The sequence below is a fragment of the Pristiophorus japonicus genome, chromosome 16 (genome assembly GCF_044704955.1).
Source record: "Pristiophorus japonicus isolate sPriJap1 chromosome 16, sPriJap1.hap1, whole genome shotgun sequence".
Taxonomy (NCBI): Eukaryota; Metazoa; Chordata; class Chondrichthyes; family Pristiophoridae; genus Pristiophorus; species Pristiophorus japonicus.
The window spans coordinates 124977996-124999421 of NC_091992.1; the positions used below are offsets into that span (position 1 = coordinate 124977996).

The 21426-nt window shown below is 40.6% G+C and overlaps 1 protein-coding gene across 5 annotated transcripts in view; it reads left to right on the plus strand.

Moving 5' to 3' along the window:
* The first annotated feature begins 3373 nt into the window (after window positions 1-3373).
* LOC139226793 (BAR/IMD domain-containing adapter protein 2-like) overlaps window positions 3374-21426 on the plus strand; it is a 112108-nt gene continuing 94055 nt past the window's right edge. For 2 of the 5 annotated variants that reach the window (XM_070857810.1, XM_070857811.1), the window contains exons 1-4: window positions 3374-3676; window positions 10668-10743; window positions 15189-15233; window positions 18725-18811. In XM_070857810.1, the coding sequence (XP_070713911.1) occupies window positions 3629-3676; window positions 10668-10743; window positions 15189-15233; window positions 18725-18811 (256 nt within the window). In that variant the 5' untranslated portion in view covers window positions 3374-3628. Of the gene's footprint in view, window positions 3681-10667; window positions 10744-15188; window positions 15234-18724; window positions 18812-21426 lie in introns of all 5 variants that reach the window. The other 3 variants (XM_070857813.1, XM_070857812.1, XM_070857814.1) reach the window with 3 other exon arrangements.

Below are 21426 nucleotides of genomic sequence, written 5' to 3' on the forward strand. Positions count from 1 at the left end.
AAAAGCTTGTTTAAAGAGGTAGGTTTTAACGAGCGTCTTAAAGGAGGAAAGACCGGTAGAGAAGCGTAGAGGTTTAGGGAGGGAGTTCCAGAGCTTAGGCAGCTGAAGGCACATCCACCAATGGTTGAGCAGTTATAATGAGGGATGTTCAAGAGGCCAGAATTTGAGGAGTATAGACATCTTGTGAGATTGTGAGGCTGAAAAAGATTACAGAGATAGGGAGGGGCAAGTCTATGGAGTGATTTGTAAACAAGGATGAGAAGTTTGAAATCGAGGCATTGTTTAACTGGGAGTCAATGTAGGTCAGAAAGCACAGGGGTGATGGGTGATCTTGACTTGGTGCGGGTTAGTACATGGGCTGCTGAGTTTTGGATGGCTTCAAGTTTACGTAGGTTGAATGTGGATGGCCGGCCAGGAGTGAGTTGGAGTGGTCAAGTCTAGAGGTAACAAAGGCATGAATGAGGGTTTCAACAGCAGAAGAGCTGAGGCAGGGGTGGAGGTGAGCAATGTTAGGGAGGTGGAAAAAGGCGGTTTTAGTTATGCCGTGGATACTCATTTCAGGGTTTAACCAAGATCTGGCAACTTCCAGTATTGGGAAATAGCACACATGAACCTGGGTATCACCGTTCGATGGGGCTTCACGGAATGTGAACGGTCGCAGGAATGGTAAAAGAGTGCGATATTTTGCCCCTTTTGTGCCATTTCCCCATTGTGTCACTTAGTCCTGGATATGCAGCTAACCTGTAAGACCCTGCTTAAAACCCTCCACTATTAGTCACACCTCTAAATAGCTCCCTCGCTGGCTCAGCACCCATTATGGTCTGACTACGCGTCTCTGAAGTGCCTTGAGGTGCTTTTCTACATTAAAGGCAGGATCTAAATGTCTGCTGCTGCTGTTGTTGGCGTAGTAAAGGGCACTTAGATGTAGAAATCTGAACTGAAGAAAATGACTAAAAATAAAAACATGGTCCCATGCCTTTGTTGTCTCTGGACTTGACTATTCCAACACACTCCTGGCTGGCCTCCCACATTCTACCCTCTGTAAACTTGAGGTGATCCAAAATGCGGCTGCCCATGTCCTAACTCGCACCAAGTCCCGCTCACCCATCACCCTGTGCTCGCTGACCTACACTGGCTTCCGGTTAAGCAACGCCTCGATTTCAAAATTCTCATCCTTATTTTCAAATCCCCTCATGGCCTCACCCCTCCCTATCTCTGTAATCTCCTCCAGTCCCACAACGCCCCGAGATGTCTGCGCTCCTCTAATTCTGCCCTCTTGAGCATCCCTGACTATAATCGCTCAACCATTGGTGGCCGTGCCTTCTGTTGCCTGGGCCCCAAGCCGTGGAACTCCCTGCCTAAACCTCTCCGCCTCTCTACATCTCTTTCCTCCTTCAAGCCGCACCTTAAAACCTACCTCTTTGACCAAGCTTTTGGTCACCTGCCCTAATTTCTCCTTATGTGGTGCGATCTCAAATTTAAAAAAAAATGTCATAACACTCCTGTGAAGTGCCTTGGGAGGTTTCATTACGTTAAAGGCGCTATATAAATACAAGTTGTTGTTGTTGTTGTCCTCGCATATCATTGCAGTACATTGAAATGCCAATATGTGGCGCTGAGCAGTGGTTTCCCGAACTCCACTGGGTTGCTGTGGGCTGGTGCTGAGTGCATGTAGGTAATTGTGGTCAGCTGACAGCTGCATTAGCTGGAGCCTGGGAGCCGGTTGCCAATCCATCCTGCCATGGCCTGATATACAAGAGGCAACCAAGGAGAAAATGGATTCATGCATAAAAGGGAAAATAAAGCACCACTAATTGATTTGTAACCACAACTGCACGTGACATTGTGTGGCAATTCGCAGTCATTGTGGATGGGCTTCCCCAATCACTGCACTAATGCCAGTCTCTGTGCACAAGCCCTTTACACGAGAATTGCCCTGTAAAGGTAAGATTCCTTCAAGTAAATAACATGGCTGGGCACCGTAGATCTGACTAGTCTCTTTGCCCTTAAGTAAAGCTGCAGGAACAACTTGCCAGATATGATAAGCATTATTTGCTGCTCGCATAATGTTAATCGTTTGGGACTTAATCATGTGACTCAATTCCTGTTGCAACCTCCCTTTAGTTGCGGTTGCAATTCAGTTTTGTCTGTTTCACATACTTTCCTAATTGGTCATTAGTTTGAAACATCTGGCTTAAAACACACGCATCACTATATTCCTTAGATACCGTCTTTGTTTTAGAAGAAAATATCCCTACTGTCACCACTGCATATGATAGCTGGCCAGCATCTCACAGTATATTAAACCCCGAAGGGAAGGAGTCAGGCAGATTCTCATCATTCTCAGGGATGCATTAGAAAAAGAGCTGAGTTTGATGGGACCCTGGGAGACTTGTCCACATTTATTTTCATTAAGGAGAGATTGTAACTGCAGATCCGTTGAAACATACAGAAAGCATTTTTTTTTAAACAGAAAAAGACTATCGGATAGAGGTTTACATAAATTGTGCATATATTGTTACCAAAAAAAACAGGGGAGTCTCCTTCGAGAGGGAGCTATGGAATAGGATAAATGTTTGGACCCTTACATTTTATATTGAGAGAATCGAGATAATTAGAAAAATAACTCTCAGCAGGGGTAAAAAAAAACTCCTTGCATAAATTTGCAGCAGTAGCAAGCGATACATCACGATTTGGAGAGTACTGCAAACTGCGGCATAGCTTTGTGAAGCATTGGCAGTAACTCATTATGGTGATTAGTTTGGAATAAGCACTGATGTAAATTAGGCTGGGGTAGTCATCCCTCAGCATCTGAGTAAACGCAAGGTTGCGAATGATTCATCGTGCCCACCAGATGAGCTCACATTGGATTAATTTGCAATAATTACCCTTTTACATGAATGTTCAGTGGATGCTTCCAAAAAGTGCAGCATAATACTGAGCAGGCATTTAAAAAAAATACCCTCCCCCCGCCCCACAAAGGTTACGTATTTGCTGCACAAAAATGCAGAGGGGATTTCTAACATAGAATGAAAGTGGTTGCGATGGAAGTGACTTAGGTTTCTTTTTAAGGTATATGTGCATTTATATATGTTTTTAAAAGATCCCTCTTTGATCTTTTGCTGCGCTGCCAAGCCTTCCTCGGAAATCTGCTTTTGCCAGATCCCCGGGAGAGGTGGCGGTGACGTCAGCCCGTGCTGAGGCAACCTAGCGCGACTGCCGGCGGCGGCGGCGGCGGCGGGGCGACAATGATTGGCGTTGTGATTGACCAATGAGCGCGCGGGGGACTCCGCCGGCCTCGGCCAATCACGTTGCCCGAATCGGTTTCCGCCCACCCTTCCAGCTCAGCCCATCAGGTTAGGTTGCGAGGCGAGGCAAGAAGCGGGAGGGAGGGAAGTCCTCCTCACTCGGGTTACTAGGCGACGGGCGCTGCGAGTCGGCGGCTCTCTCTCTCGCTCGCTCGGTGTGTGTGGGTGGGAATTGGAAATTACTGTCAAAAAGAGAGAGAGAGAGAGAGAGAGAAAAAGTGAGGAAAAAAAAGTTTCAGGGGGCGAGGGAAGGCTTTTTATTCGCGCCGTGGAGCAACTTTCCCATTGCATTTGTGGTCTGCCCTGGTGCTGTGAAGACCATGTCTCGCACGGATGAGGTGCACCGATTGACCGAGGGCGTCTATAAGGTGAGTGAGTGACCCCCCTCAGTCTTCCAACATTTATTTCTGTATGTATATAATATGTATTTTTTAAATTAAAACCTAATATAGAGCATTCTTTTTAAAAGATATTAGAATCTAATGCCAGCCATTCACTTCTAACTTTTTTTTTGAAAATCCCAAGTCAGTTTTCCACCAACTGGAGACTTTTTTTTTTCCCCCTGTTTTTAAAATTTTTTTGATGGGGATTATTCACAACTCTGTGCTTCCACATTCCTCATGCAGATTTCTGTTTTTTCTCTCAAAAAAAAGTTTTTGCTTTTATATTTTTTTTTAGACGTTTCCAGATTCATAGCCACCCAGCTGGCTTTTCTAAAGCAGCAAAAGTGTTGGTAATCCCAGTTGTACTAAATCTAAAGGAACCTGCCTTATTTTTGTTCAAAAACAATGTGTTTTTTTTCCCTTCACATGTGCTGCTGAGCAAGATCAAAGTGTATTTAAACTTTTTTTTTGCACTTCCAAAATGACAAATCTTTTTATTTGAAAATGCACTCTTTTTTAATTAGAGTACAATTTTTCACAGTGTAGGAATGGAAGCTCTTGGATGGGTGGGGGCGGATTCCAACGAGCCAGCAATCTAGGCGTGGAGTCCAGCTGATGTCATGAGATACGAAAGCAAAGCTTGTGCGGTTTGTTAATCATTGGAGCCCTCAACTGAAACACTGCCTCTAGTTCCTTGCACCCATCTCTCTCAACCCTTTGTTGGGATCGATACCAAATCACTTTTTGGATGTTGAATTACAAAGGAATTTCTCCGTATATAGGGTTCTCATGCATGTGGTTTTTGTGTGTGAAAAGCAGTTCACCCCTTCCTAATAGTAGTAAAGTTTGCATTTTTATTAGTCTATAGCAGCTCAGTACCAAAGGAAGTTCATTTTACAATGGAAAGTTCTGGGGAATTAAGTCCTTTCGTGCAAGTGTATTGCTGCCCTCTAATTTAATAGAGTTCACTAATTTTGCATAAGCTGTGTTCTGATTCAGAATGACGTGTCTGCATGCATAATTTATGTCCTGTTTTTTTTAAAATAAACACCAGTTTTACAGTGTGAAATGTTTATTAAACTATAGTAGTAGATTATCTTGAAGACTTACAATCCATCTAAATAGCAAATATAATTTCCTAGCTAGCTTGGAATCTTTGTCCCTTAGACTTAAAATGACCTTGGTGGCTAACTTGCAGTGGCTATCCTTTGCATTTTGTACAGTTGTAGTTCATTCCATTTTTTTAATCCACTGTTAAAGAATTTATTGTTAAGAGTAAGACCAATATACTGAATACTGTATATCTATAAGCTTGATCTTTAAATTAGTTTAATTATCAGCAGGCAATCAGTTTGTCCTGAAGATGGTGCATGATCTCCTGGGGGTTGCCTCAAGGCAATCTTTAAAAGATTGCCAAAAAAAAATCTATGCTGCCAATACTCGCCCACCCCACCCTTTGTTTCTGTTCCAAGTATGTGGTGTGAGAACTCTGCAGTATCAACATTGGATGAAAGAGATGTTTACTGCAATCAAAATCGGTGGTGATCGGGTTTTGATACTTTATCCTATCAGATCTGCAGTGGGTGGTTGCATTTCCCCGACTGCAGAGCCTGCTTTGAGCTTTCTGATTAACCTGTCATTCGAAAAGGATGCAACAATGCTGGCATTACATGCCAGCTGTACAACCGAAACTTGGCTTGTCACGTTATCAGATTGCTGCTGGGTTAACTTGTTACAAGGCATTCAAAGCTGACAGCATTTCCATAATAAAATGCATGAAAGAAAATCGGGGAGGGGGAGGGGTTGTACAAAAACATTTGGGCTGCAGTAGTTTCAGGCTTGAATTCCACTGTAGATCCCAGTTCTCAGGAAGAAGCCAGTTGGTGCCTTTATTGCTGTTGTGCAGTGGGTGGGTAGCAGACAGTGCCACAGCAGCACTGAACTGATGGATGAGTAATCATGACTGTCAGCGTCAGAAAATTGGTGATGGTATTCAGGTCTTATTTCACTGACTGTTATAATCTCAAGGGCATAAAATGCCTAACATTTCAAATGTAGCTTATCTCTTTACAGCACCATTTTAAAGGGAGCATCAGACATGAAGCATTTGCCTTGTACCACTATTGAAATGCTGTAGATTCACTGAAGGCAAACTATTTGTTCTCCTTCCCAGCATATTGGGTGTGTTGTTTCATTGGTTTTTAGCCATACAACTTTTTAGATGGATGTCCTGACATACCACAGGTGGCACTGTGCAAATCAGGAGTTGGCATCAGGATCACAGTTTTGTGGCACCTGGTTGGATGATGGGTGTTGCAATATCTCTTCTCCATGAAACACATGCAGTATATGCTTGCCATATTTAATAAGAAATGGCTACCTTATACCTATCTCATCTTCCATGGCCCTGCTTGTGGTAGTACAGCCAGTGTGTCAGCCAGTGGCTCAGTGGGTAGCACTCTCGCCTTTGAGTCAGAAGGTTGTGGGTTCACGTACACTCCAGAGACTTGAGCACATAAATCTAGGCTGACGCTCCAGTACAGTGCTGAGGGAGTGCTGCACTGTCGGAGGTACCGTCTTTCGGATGAAACTTTAAACCGAGGCCCTGTCTGCGCGCTCAGGTGGATGTAAAAGATCCCCATGGCACTATTTCGAAGAAGAGCAGGGGAGTTAATCATGGTGTTCTGACCAATATTTATCCCTCAATCAACATCACTAAAACTGAATATCTGGTCATTATCACATTGCAGTTTGTGGGAGCTTGCTGTGCACAAACTGACTGCCACGTTTGCCTTGTTTCCTACATTACAACAGTAACTACACTTCAAAAGGTACCTCAGTGGCTGTAAAGTGCTTTGGGACGTCCAGTGGTCGTGAAAGGCACTATATAAATCCAAGTCTTTCTTTCTTACAGGGAAGGACAAATACAATGGGGAACATTTATGTATTAATTGTCCACTTTCTTGTGGTTAGGGTGCACCCTAGTCAGTAAAAGGAGCAACACTGGGGTTAATGTTGATGAACTAATTTCCATCCTAAGATTGGACATTGTATACCGTCTAATTGTTTTTTAAGCAGTTTGGTCCCGAGACAGATGTAGAAGAATAATCTTTCCAAACCTAGAGTCAATTAGGTTAGTTTGGTAGTGTTGACCGTACTTAATACAATTTTATTGTCCTCATTTTTTTTTTAAAGATTGACATGTCATATTCTCATTTAGATGTATGGGTCAAATTTCACCTGGATATACATTCAGGGTTATTCTGAACAACACGTAAGGCAGTTATAGTACACCGTTTTGGGTTTAAATCTTTCCATTGCCTCTCCATTACTGTAGGGACCATCTTTGTGCAATTTTTAATTTTTATGTCTGACCTGATGCAATAGTTTTTTTGAATTTAATGCAATTTACTGATCAGCAGCAGGGAGGAGAATGATGCCAGATCATCTGTGGCCTTTAGGTGCTGATAAATTGATGTGCACACACATTGAACACTGCATATATTTTTTTTCACAGTGTAGTGAGTCATTAAATCAACACTTTCCTTCAAGTGTGAACAAGGAGTCTAAAGCTCACTGTAAAATAATTGCCAAGGATTCATAGTGGAATGCTGTCAACTTGTGGGTGATTCATACTGGGTGACTTTAGAAACATTGCATTGTTTGTTGTAGTTACTGTGGGCTGATTGTTGGCTGGCTTTACCCTCCCATCAGCTGATTATGTTAAGGTTGGAATGCAAGGTTTCCATAAGATACAAGAACAGCCATCCACTGCTAACCCATCAGACAATCTTTATCGCAACCAAATAGTAGGAGGCAGCGCCACCAAATCATATCCTGCCCCAGAGGACAGGCAGGTGACCGTCTACGTGTACTGTAGCCAGCTCTTTGAGGTAAAGCAGAATTGTACAGGCTCAGCTTTCCTTTCCTTCCCTCCAGGGAACCATTTCACAAATACTATTGCCTTCCACAGTTTGACGGGGATCCATCCAGTGTTCAATCTGTGGGGAATTGGAGATACAATTTCCCTTCCTTCTGTCCGACAGCACCATCTTAAATAACTGACCTTGAAAAAGGAAAAAAACGAAAGACTTGGTTTTATATAGCGCCTTTCATGACCACCCGAGTCTCAAAGTGCCAATGAAGTACTTTTGGAGTGTAGTCACTGTTGTAATGTAGGAAACGCAGCAGCCAATTTGGGCACGGCAAGCTCCTACAAACAGCAATGTGATGACCAGATAAGCTGTTTTTAGTGATGTTGATTGAGGGATAAATATTGGCCAGGATACTGGGGATAATTCCCCTGGTCGTCTTTAAAAATAGTGCCATGGGATCTTTTGCGTCCACCTGAGAGCAGACAGGGCCTCGGTTTAACATCTCATCTGAAAGACGGCACCTCCGACAGTGCAATGCTCCTTTAGCACTACACTGCGGTGTCAGCCTAGATTTATGCGCTCAGTCCCTGACTCGAACCCACAACCTTCTGACTCAGGCGAGTGTGCTACCCACTGAACCACAGCTGACACTAGAGTATGGATAGTGCTTCAATAGTCAGCCAGGTTAATTAGCATTAATATACATGATGTTCTTACCTATTGAATGTAAATCATAATTATTACACAGAATTTGCCTGGAGCTGGTGTGCAGCATTTTAGAACACTAATGCAAGTTACCTTGGAGTGATGATCCAAAAGTTTGATTGACTGACTGTTTAGCACTGGATTTTCAATCTCAGCCACAAGATAATAATGATGGGCAGTGCTGAGGGAGGCCATCTACTTCTCTATGGTAGCCCCAGGAAGGAGCTGTGGCAAGAGACAATTAGATGGGGAAGAGATTAATATGCCTTTTTATAAAAAGGTCGATGCATCAGATATGCAGTACGATCTCTTTCACACCCTGAAATTAAGATGGGTGGATTTCAACCAAATGTTTGACACTGAAACTCATTACTTGTTTGTGTGCATACCTTTCCATAGCCAGGCATTGTAAAGGGAGAATCTGGGTAACTCATCATTAATTATATAGATACTGGACTTTAATGCAGGTGAAAAATTAGAGTAATGATGATGATGATCGGGTTTAAATTTGATAACTCTGACTTTGACAATTGTTCAAAAAGTACTTCAAAGTTCTTTGTTATAAAGTTATGTAGTCCATTTTAATTGTGGGTAGAGCTCAATATAAAACCCACAGAAAGCCCAGACAAATAGTGGTGACATTATCAACTTCTGATCATCAGCACTTTGTCGGCCAACACAAAATCAGCTTCTTTTAAATAAGAGGCCAATTTTTGTATCAAATCTGTGGTTCTAATGTCTGAAAATTGCACAGTGCTATATGTCCTCCCAAAGCTGTCACAGTCATTATAAATGTTTGTTGGGACATATTTGATGAATTCAGTTTAATAATAGTCGGGATTAGCTCGTACTCCACATCAATTTGGCAAATTACTGAATTACTACATCCAACTTGGCATGAGCTATGACTGACGGTAATGGGTGCAACTAATAGTTATGAAAATACCTCAAAGTTAACCAGGCAAAGACCCCAACTGGTCTTAATTGAAGCAGACTGCAGTGACTTCCGACAAGCTCAGTGAAATAGGTTGTCCCATATCACCACTGTTCTACTGAGGCTGCAGCTACCCTGTTGTGTGAAGACCATCACTCTAAAGATCCCAATGACCAACCACAGCTTCTATGGAACTATTGCAGGTTGAGTTTTATAAACACAATCTAGTAGGCGACCCCTCGAACGAGAATTATTTGCTTCCACATGAGTTCACAGCTGTTTCAATGAAGGACCCGATGTCCCAGTCCTGAACTCCAGTTAAAGGGGTGGAAGATGCCTGTGCGTGGATTTTTTTAACGTGTGGTGACCGTTGCACATCAGCCACCACAGGGCTCGACTGAGCTAGTCCTTTATCCAGTGGCAAGGGTTAACCAGGACAACTGGAAATCTGCTCTGCTGCATGGACCTAGTGCACGCACACATGCAGTGTGGGCTGGCCCATGCTGCCTGTGGGCCCTCGGCTCTTCTGGGCCCCGAACCCTCGTTTGCCACACTTCTGTCACTATCTCACGCCGCTCCTCCGCCACAAACATTTGCTGCACCTCCGCCACGACCTCTCAGCACTCCTCCGCCACAAACCACTCGCTGCACCTCCGCACCAAACATTCGCTGGACCTCCGCCACAATCATTCGCTGGACCTCCGCCACGATTACCCACTGAATCTCAGCCACGATCCCTCATCGCTGCTCTGCCTCGATCACTCGCTGCGCTTCCACCACGTCCTTCCCACTCCTCTGGTTTACCAGGGCCTGTGCTCCTGCCAACGCTCCAAACAGCGACCTGGGTCCTGATGACGTCGCCCACCTCTAAGCCGTCGCACACTTGGAGCAGCTCGCGCTGGAAGTTGTAGCGGTACACCGCTCCAGCTCTTGTACTTCCCGACATGCGGAGGTGTTCTCTCGCAGGTCGGGGGGGCCACAATCTATTGCTGGTATGATTACACTTCTGTGATTGTACTTAAAACAATTTCTACTAAATATCAATTATAGAAAGTCCACTTCCTTAATTCAGTTGCTTGTGCACTAAATTGCATTGGAGAATGGCTGGAATGTTGCAGAAGCACTGCACATGCCCCAGTAATAGCTCTATATATGCTGTAAAGTTTATATTGATTTGTGTCATGACATTAAATGCTACTGTGTGTAATTATGTGCTTTTTAATGAGAGAAATCACATGACACACAATAGCTTGTGCAGTTTTTCCACACTGTTAAATAGACCAAGTATATGTTTGTGAAAATGTTTGCAAAAATTAACATCAAAGCAATTTTTGTACGTAATGTGCACTATTGCATGTTCAAACCGTAAATATGTTTTGTATGAAAACATTTTGATAGAAAAAAAAATATTGTATGCAGTGCACTGATTTATGCAACAAATTCTGCCATTTTATTTTTGTAGAACATTATGGACCAGTTCAACCCCAGCCTGCGAAACTTCATCGCCATGGGAAAGTCTTATGAAAAGACGCTTTCCAGTAAGTTATTTGTCCATTTAGATATTAATCATGCCTTATAATCTGATTTTATTTTTAATATCCATTTATATTATTGATGTCTACATATGTTTTGTCTTTTTGTTGCTTATGTAAGTATGTTTGCTCATCTCCACGCATATTCTCCTCCAGCTGGGTGGGTGACCCGGTCGCTGACTCCTCCTTCTGATCCGAATCTTGTTTTCTACTCGGCCAATAGCTGTGGGTGAGAGCGAAGTGTCCGTTCTCTCCCCAAAACTGCAACACTTTGCTTTTGCAATGTGTTCCGTCTAGCAGTCCCGCTGAGAACCAGTGACACTAGATGCGCCATGTGGTGGAGGGTTTGAATGGTAGCAGCCACTGATGGGATTTCAACCTTGCAACCACGGTGGATTTAAGCGACTGTCTAAATTACTGTACTACACTACCGGGGTGCTCAAACTGAAATCGGTTCATTAGTTGGGAGTTTGTCTGTCAAGTAACATTGCAAAATAAAGGAAGGAAGTTGCATGAAAAGTGTAGCCGGGCATTGTATTGGATATGTGTGTAAGATGTAGGCTGGAATTTTCAGAGGTAAGAACAGGTGGGTTGGAGGCGTGGGAGTAGTGAAAGTTGTAAAAATGTAAAACCAGACTCCAACCCGGCCACTTTCACCTTTCACTCAGGCAGGGCAGGAAGCGAGCTGCCAGGAGGCGGGTTGGCAATTTAAATATTATAATGGGGTCTGAAGCCTCCACTTTGCAGGTTTTACTGCAGGCAGCCAGGGATCCCGGGGCTCGGCATTCCTGGTGACTGCAATGAGGCGGCCTCTGCCTCGGGGAGCAATGCCTGTGGGCCATGGGGAGCAGCAGTGCTTCCTCCTGGCTCCCCCAACCATCAGCCTGCCTCTCCCTGGGGTCGGGGATCGGACCTGACCTTTGCGTTGCACGCACGCCGTGGAGTTAAAACTCCACAGCGTGCCGGGAAACCTGAACTTCTGGGTTTCCTGCTGTCTCCCGGGTCCCTTCGCACCATGCCAAGGAGGGGAGGAACCTGGGAAAATCCAACCCGTTGCACCTGCAAGAAGGCTACTTTAATAACACAGTTTCTAGTGCCTGGGGTGTAACTTTGACGTGCTAGTAAAAGTGCTTTAGCAGCATGCCAAAGCCAAGGAAACTCCATTTTCTGTTCCTTTTTAGTGAGCAGTAGAGTTTCTGAAAGCATACTTCTAGGTGCTTAGAGTGCATGTCTTTAGCATTGCAGGATTGGGAAAAGTTCTTCTGGAACGGGACACACAAAGCAATGTGGTCCACTTGATCTTTTCACATCTGGATTTGGATGAGTGATACTGAGTCATATTAACCAACTTTTTTTTAACCTACTAAAATATTTGCGTGTGGCACTAAGTAGGGTGGGTTTCTTTTTAAAAGTAATACATTTTGGGTTAGGAGTTGCTCCCTTGTGAGTCTGCAAGTGTCCTCTGTGTGCTCATTCTAACAATTACTGGCTAAGTGTATGTGAGTCTGTTTGCTTGTGTTAATGTTTCACCAAAAATACCTCCATTTTTATTTTTAAAAAGGTAGGTGAAAACTGGGATGGAGAGGATAAGCAGATTATTGCAAATTTACTGAGTGAAAATGGGACTCCGAATGATCAGTACATTTTGGTTGATAAGTAATTAAAAGTCTCCACTATGATGGCTCTAAAAAGGTCATTGGCCAAATGAGTTTTCATGGTCACAATTTAATTCCTAATGAATACAAGTGCATTAACTGAAAACTTCTGATACTAGTTTTTTTTCTCATTTGGAGAGGCTGCAATCAGTTTAGTGAGCAGAACAGTTGCACTTTTGCAGTAGAAATGTTCCTCTAGCAGAGGTTAGCGTTGAGGTGGGTGTTAGTGCAATGTAGAAGAAGCTGTGAAGTACACGTCACAGAATCATACAATGATGCAGCACAGAAGGAGGTCATTCGGCCCACTGTGACTATGCTGGCTCTTTGAAAGAGCTATCCAATTAGTCCCACTCCCCTGCTCTCTCCCCATAGCCCTGCACATTTTTCCACTTCAAATATTTATCCAATTCCCTTTTGACAGCTATTGTTGAATCTGTGTCTATCAACCTTTCAGACAGTGCATTTCAGATCATAACCGCTTGCTGTGTACATTTTCTTTTTCCTTGTGTCCCCTCTTTTGCCAGTTACCTTAAATCTGTGTCGTCTAACCCTTCTGCCACTGGAAACAGTTTCTCCTTACTTACTCAATCAAAACCCTTTGTGGTTTTGAACACACCTATCAAATCTTCCCTTCACCTTCTCCGCTCTAGTCTCTACTCACAACTGAAGCGTTTCATCCCTGGTACCATTCTCGTAAATCTCCTCTGCGCCCTCTCTTAGGGCCTTGACATCCTTTCTAAAGTTTGGACACAGTTCTCCAGCTGGGTCCTAACCAGTGTTTTATAAAGATTCAGCATTGCTTCTGTACTCTATGCCTCTATTTATAAAACCAAAGAACCCCTATGCCTTTTTGACAGCCTTCTCAACTGGTCCTGTCACCTTCAAAGACTTGTGTACGTAAGCCCCCAGGTGTCTCTGTTCCTGCACACCCTTTAAAATTGTACCATTTTACTTGTATTGCCTCTTCTCACTCTTCCGACCAAAATTACCTGTCCTATTTCTGAATTGCAAGCACTTTATATTAGTGCAATATTGTCATTTTTCTGCAGGATAAAAACAACAGCAGCAGCTGCATTGGGAAGAGCCCAGTTATTGAAAATAAATGGAAACTAGAATGTTTTGTGAAAATGGTGCTATATATTCTGCAACATTCCAGACAGCCTGTGTTACCAGAGTAATCTTTTTAAGGATCGAGGTTGACATTAGTTTTTTAAGTTTTTATTCTGAACTTTGCATAATGTTAAACAAATCCCCTATATAAAGTAGTCATTGAGGATAATACTAATGAAGCAATAATTGTGTAAAAAGCATGCAACTATACAGTGTAGTAAAGGGTCAACATCTGTAATAAATCTTAGTTCAAAGAGACATGGCAAAAGAACCAGAGGGGGAGATGAAGAGAAATTGTTTTATGCAGCAAGCTGTTATGATCATGAATGCACTGCCTGGAAGGGTGGAGGAAACGGATTCAATAGTAACTTTCAAAAGGGAATTGGATATATAGTTGAAGGGGAAAAAATGTGCAGGGCTATGAAGAAAGGGCGGGGGTGGATAGCTCTTTCAAAGAGCCGGAACAGACGCAATGGGCCAAATGGTGGCCTCCTGTGGTATGCGATTCTATGACGTAAAATGTAATGCATCTTAAAAATAGGTATTGCAGTGTGGAAGGGAATGTGTTCTCCAGTATTTCATCACCTGAACAATACTGGAGACATTTTCACTAAAAGATCCCACATCTCATCAAAGATCTGGATTTAACATTGGAATATGTGAGATTTTCTGCCATGGCCAGAGTATCACACAGGCAGACACATTGAGATCTGGAGCCTTTGTTGCAGTCCCAGGATTTATTGATGTATTTCTTAGCCAGGGCCACAAAAAGAAAGTCTAAAGTACAGAAAATGGTGTCCATTGGTTTCTTAATTTGGATTGACCCAAAACATCTGCACAAACTAAACGGAAAATTTTAAATAGACAAAGCGAATTGGTGGCTGTGTATAATTTCCAGAGTCCTCCTGTTAGCAACTAAATAGCATAGATCATTATTGTTGACCGTGTTCTACTGACGAGTCAATGAGTTCAGCAAGTTTTGAAGTCACTTTTTTTAAAAAAAATGGCTAGTAGAAGCATGTTTAAAGTATATACAGACAGCTCTAAAGCATTTGTCATAACTCTAGCAAGATACTAATGCTCAACCTGTGTTTTTTTTCTACTTTAATGGTAAATATTGCAAAACTGAAAGCATTGTATCCTTTTTGACTTGATTCAGTGTTAGACCTGGTATTTGTGGTAGCACATTTGCTAGTAAAAATTCCCAAAATGCTAGTTAAATCAAAATTTCCACTGGCACTGTAGGAGGTCACCAAAACACTAATTCTCAGATTTTAATACAGAAAAAAAATTGTAATGTAATTTCTGGGCTCGAATCTAAATCTTTCATGAGATGCTTTTATATTGCCATTGTTTTAATTTGGATTCAATGAGCGAGCTTCTGTCATTGACACTTTGAAATCCTGCTCTTAATGGCAGGCTCGTAGCTCTAATATTTTGAGGCGCTACAGGTCTGTCATCGGGTTAAGGGAGATAGATTTACTTGTGCTGGAGCCAGGAACCGATTCATGGATGCCGATCTTCTGGAATCCAAACTGAAACAACATCGACAAAAAAGTGGCCCTCCGTGGTAAATTTTTACTAGTGGTTGTATCTGTCACTAGTTCTGCTGGGAACACCATCTTGAATTTTGTTTTTTTTTACTGTTACTGTTTTTTCTCAAACCTTGTTGGATCATTACCTCAGGCCACATGGGTGCAGAGAAAATCTGGATCAAGAAAGCTAGAACAGGTGAGAAATACATACCGTATGTGCAGTGAATCGAAGTAAATTCGTGCATGTATGGAAACATCATTTTATTGCTCATTCCATTACTGAGATTGATTGAATTTTTTTGGAAAAAGCCACCACAGTAATGGAGAGTGAATGCTGGCATGCTGAGCTGTGATTTTTTTACACCCTTGCTGGCAAAATTCTGTTGGTAATTGAGGCTGACTTGACAACATGTAAAGGCTCATTAACACTAGGTTAGTCAGCTAGCATTAAATTCGAGCCCTGAATTTTTGTTTATATGGCCCTTTTCATTGTAATGAATACTTTCTTTTGCAGTATACTGGTATTTGCGGTACCAGTGCTTGCTTTGTGACTAGGTAAATAGGTGCTGTAGAGATAAATGTAAATTACGTTTGTGCTACAAAGAAACACAAGTAGTTCATGGGCTATTTGAAAAGCGAGTTCTGAATATGACTCCCTGGTAGTGCAGTGGTAAGACTGATCGCTGACTCTGGTTCAAATCCTAGGGCTGCCTGATCCCAAGGCTCTTTCAGCCTTATTTATAATGTGTGTTCAACAAGTTTTCTTTGACGTTATGAAATATCTTGCACTAATCAAGCATTTCATCTGTCAAGATGCGACAGTAGACAAAAAGAATTCTGTGTCTCCTCTCGAAGGTCCTTGTCAGCCAATCAGAGTGGTGAAGGCCATGGTCTTGGCTAAACTACTCTCCAGGCTGAAGGGGATTTCGTGGAAATGAGCACCAACGAAGGGGAAGTCTACAAATTGAAGTTAAATTGAGTGTGGTCTTCCCTTTTTGGTTAATTAGCAATCATGTGTGTTAAATATTCATATTATTGCATAGTCTGAGTGATCTAGAATAATTTAATTATAATTGTACTGTATTGATTTGTCAAAAATGTGGAGCTGTGCAATTAATTCATTTCTGCTGCTCTCTTAACTTTGCACAAATCTGTTTCAAGAAATACTTTCCACAGTAACTGAAAATATATGTTTGGCTTAACTTATTAACATTAGTTGCCTTGAGACTGACTTGAAAAACCATTTAAAAGTTGTGGTCCCATGAGACAATGTTCTGAGTTCAATGGAAATGAAAAGTGAATAACTTCCTGTCCCGCTCATACAGCTATAATGGAGCATATAAAATCTCTGCATGATGCAAATATTTGGAAATCTGTTTTAAATTTGATATTTCTCTTTATTGGTCTTTTATAACTGGTTGTAATTTGCTTGAAATAGTTTTTTTTATTTTAAAAAAAGCTATTTTTTTTAAAGAAGTAGCAACATGCATCATTGTTAATAAGACTGGGATATGTATTGAGCAAGAGAACTTTGGCTTTGAATTATTTTAAAATATAGGCTATAAAGGTCAACCAACATGATACAATTACTTCAGTATGTTTTGTCCCTAAAATGTTTTTGTTGAATGTTCAAGAATACTCTCAACCAATACAAGTCAAAAACCCCTTTAAGATTGATTTTTTTAACATTGGTACACAAACTACTATAAATAACCATTGACCTTGGATACATGGCAGTTGTCGGCAATTTGCTGAAAATATGTAGCTGAGAATTCAATAAATTGATGGCTGAGTAAGGTAGTGTTAATGTTTCAGGTCTATGACTGTTCCTCAGAACCTGAAACGTTAACCTTGCCTTCCCCTCTCCACAGATACTACCTGATGTGCAGTATTTCCAGCATTATCTGTTTTAATTTCAGTTTGCAGTATTTTGCTTTTTATTTTGTCTCTGATTTTGGTATCTTACCTGTTTGGGTAAGAGGGCAACCTCTGGTTACAGTTCCAAATTTATAATTGCTGCACTTTTTTTTTTATTTTCAATGATTGTACTGTACCTGGACTTGTGCCAGTATTCACTGAATAAAATATATTTGGCCACATGAGCCTGGAAACTATAGTGCTGATCCACAGCTGTAAATGTCAAAATCAGTACAGCCTATACAGCCTTTTGTTTTAATCATAATCCTTCTACCTTCTTTAAAATGTTGGATATTTTATTTATAAATGTTTTTTTTTAATTGTTTAACTTGGAGATTTGCTGAACCAACAAGACTGCTATTGATTTCCCTCCCTTTAAAGTTTGATCATTCTTTTGAGTTTAAAAAAAATTCAGGCTACATTAACAGTATTTGCAAGCTTTGAATTATTTTTAAAGTTAGTTGGGTGCTGTTTCTTCCATATTGTGTACAATTCTATCCCCCCACATATACATGATAAATAGGGAGAAAATTCCTACTTTGTTATGTTAATTTCCACTTATGGTTGAGCACTTCAAAATGCTTAAATTGATCCAGTAAAATTGCATGCATCTAGTTAATATGTATTTATCAAATAAAATAATATATTATTTTAAATGCAACTAAATGTCAATTGATGTGGCCAAATGTAGCTAGTTAAACAGAAGAACAAACTGCCAATACTGTAATTTTTTTTAAAAAAAAGAGCCGCAATTGGGTAACATTTTGTCTTCATAATCATGAGTGACTTGGTTTTATTTGGAAAGAAAAACAAGTTACTCTGGGGTATATTTCAGAGCTTAGCTATCCATGTTTGTTGAACAAGCCACTCAAATAGAAAGAGAAAATACACCAAATTGGAAAATGACTTTTTCCAGCATAAGGCTTCAGCAAAACACAAGTGATTGTGGGTTAATGCCTGCAATACTTGGAATCTCATTAATGTACGCTTCACAATCTAATTCAACTTTGATGTTTTTAATTAAGGTTAGATAATTGGATTAAAAAAAATATTGTTTCAAAGAAAGTAATTTCCTGAAATTGGCTGCAGTTCATCTTGGTGAGATGAATGAGAGCATCAAATTGACGGTGATAAATGGCAAACTCTCGTATGGTTGGATGCCTTAACTCTTAAGTACAAGTTCAAATTGTTTTGCGTTTTCAAAGAGTTCAGTAAATGTTACACAGGAATAATTAAAAACAATTTAATTGAAGCCCTTCAGGTACTCCAAGTTGTTTTGTTCTATTCTGTTGTATCCCCTCTACAGTCTTGCATGTGCAATGCATACATAATGTATTATGGAAAAAATCAGTTGCTATTTTATTTGAGCTATTATCCTCTGATCTATATATATCCCATCTAAAATTCATAAAATCTGTATCAAAATTGTTTAGAAATACTAACACTGGCTGCTTTGCTCTCATTGCTTCCATTTCCCAGTTTAACTCTGGTGGAACCTAAGAATCTCATTAAAATGTTGCATAAATATTGCTCCTCTTTTGAAGGCTGCCAAAAATTAAATCTGGAATCCCAAATTGCTATTTCAAAATGTAGAAATGTCCAAGATTTGAAATCATACTGAATGTTCAAAAGAGGAGGAAAATATACAGTAAATTATAATGGTAACTTGGTGTTAAATGATTTAACCACAGAAACAATATAGTTTTAAAGTGCACCACCATTTTAAGGTTCCAATCTAAAAATACAGTTTCTAAAATCTCAATATTCCAGGTGTGACCTTTGCAGCAAAAGGCTATTTTGAGGCACTGGTGAAAATGGGTGAACTGGCCAGCGATAGCCAAGCTTCTAAGGAGATGGGTGAGTAATGATTTACAAAGTGACTGGAATAAGAACAAGCTACAAGTCTGTACTAGTTTATAAAGGTGAAGTTCTGCTTTTGTTCGACGTTAATTTGTTTCATGGGCATGCAGAAGAAAATACAGCCTGGCTTTTGTAATGTTGTGAAAAATTGAAATCCTGCTTTTAATAGCTTATTGATGTTGGCGATGTACCGTGGAACGAAGACTGGAATGTATCTGTAAACACTTCAGTGTTTTAAAATCTCCATATTATTTACAAGTGATAATCTCTCGGCACGCCAGGCGAAATGTAGGATAATAAATCACCCAGGACTGCCTGCCCCTGATTGCTATCCAGTGACCTGTGTGGGAAAGTGTGTCATGTGAGGATAGGTTCGGAGGTGGCTGTGATGCTCCTCATAGTTTAATGGCTTGCCAAACTCGCTGTGTAGGTATGCGCACGTAGAATGGTTTAAGGGGAGATATTGCAGAGCTGTTGGCACAAATGGAACCATACTCTGCGAGGGGAGGCGGGGGGATAAAGTAACACCCTCTGGTCAGGAGGGGAGAAAAAAAATGATCCTCTGCATTTTATCATCTTGACTTCCTATATGGGATGCTGTTTTGTTGATGTAATGCTGGAGTTGCCATTTAACATGTGGTCCTAAATGATTTCCTTATTGTAAGTAGTGAGTTTCAGTACACAGCACTATTTATGCATCACACTCTCTTAGTGAAAATTTGGCAAAGGAGACTACATTCTTAATATCTTTTAATGTATCTTTTTTATAACCACTTATTTTGACGAGGGCGCCACTTGTATTGCTGTGGTGTCTGGAAGTGTAGGATTAATATACATTTTTAAAATCTAGAGACCCAATAGCCAAAAACCCACAGATAGTTATGGTTTGCTGTCACATGGATCTCTTTATTCAATTACAGCCTTGTACCTTCCTTCCAAAAATCCATTGTTATACCCAATAAATTATATTTTATATGTACATTTATAATGTTCTCAGATAATTTTTTCTCCAAATTTATAGTAATTACAGTGCAGTGTAAGTTTTAGTGATGGGACGTTGTTGTGTATCAGTTTGGATCATCCTGATTTGGCTTTTGGCAAAAACACCCTGCAGTTGATGTCAACAAAATGCATAAAACCACAAAATGCACTTTGGAAGCATTTTAAGGTTGTGTCTCATCTCGGGGCATAGATAACTGTTGTAAGCTGTTTTAGCTTCACTCTGGTGGTTGGTGGCATAATCTGAACTCTTCCATTTAGGCGGCTGCTTTTTTTATTGTACCCTGCTTTCCATTGTTTATTTTAATTGCTGGAGGAAAGGAATAGCCCGAACGTTGTACTGGCTGTCATGTGATGGTATTCCAGTGTTTCTCTTGCATATTTTGTTATCCTCTATTGGAATAAACTACAAGTCATTGCAGGAGCAATATAGCGAGTATTGATTCAACAGATCTCATGTTTGTTTTAATGGACTAAGATATTTTACATTTAGCCTTTTTAATATTGAGTGTCAAGATAAAATGCTAAAAGGGAAATGAGGAAGTAATTCAGTTTCAGTAAAATCAGAAATTGTTTGAAAATTACAGCAGGTTGATCAGCGTCTGAAAAGAGAAGAATTCCAAGTGTGCAACCTCAAGATATTTGAGGTGGAAACCAGCCATAAGTCTCTCTAATGATCTTTTGTTGTTTAGTTAGTTCAGATATTAAACCAGTTGAGCTTCATTTTAGCAGTTTGACATTAGAGCTCATTGATTTAAATCACACCGTTGACTTTCTCACCCAGCTTCTATTAATCTTCATTTGTTAGTTTTGTCATAAGCTGTATTGATACTAGCTGTGATCTGGATAAGATTGAAAGAAGAAAGGATTGGATTTATATAGCGACTTTCCAACTACTGGATGTCTCCAAGCATTTTGGAGCCAAATGAAGTACTTTTTGGAGTGTAGTCACTGTTGTAATGTGGGTAACTGGATCTGAGCAAGTGTTCATTAGCCTGCTCTAAGTTCACGGTGATGATAGCTATTCTGTGCTTCACCTGAAAGCAAAATATGCCTTGAAGTAATGACATCAATAATTTATGCAGCCAAACTGCTTATTCTTCAAATATTTGAACTGTTGTAACTTGCAGAACAGTTTACGCCCAACAATAGCAGCTGTGATGTGAATCTTTAAATAGTGTTTTGTACAATACATCAACTGGATACCAAAGGGTTGGTGTGTGAGATTATAGTTTGCACATGAACAATGACCAATTCTATATTGTTTCTTGTGCCATCCTTTGTCACATTTTCACCTTGCAGCAAATAAATTTTTGCCCTATAGAACAGTGAACCATCTGCCAGTCCTCACCCTTTTTAATTAAAAAAAGTTAAACATGAACAATGATCAGAGCTTAAAATAAAGTGGTCAATAAGATAAATTTGACGTAAATGGAACTTGACATTTTTTAAAAAAAATTTGTTTTCTGTGGGTGTTGCTAGCAGGACTGGTATTTATTGCCCACACTGAGAAAGTGGCGGTTCGATACAAATGAATGGATTACTAATCCACTTCAAAGGGAGTTAAGAGTCCATCACATTACTGTGGAACTGGAATCACAAATAGGCCAGAA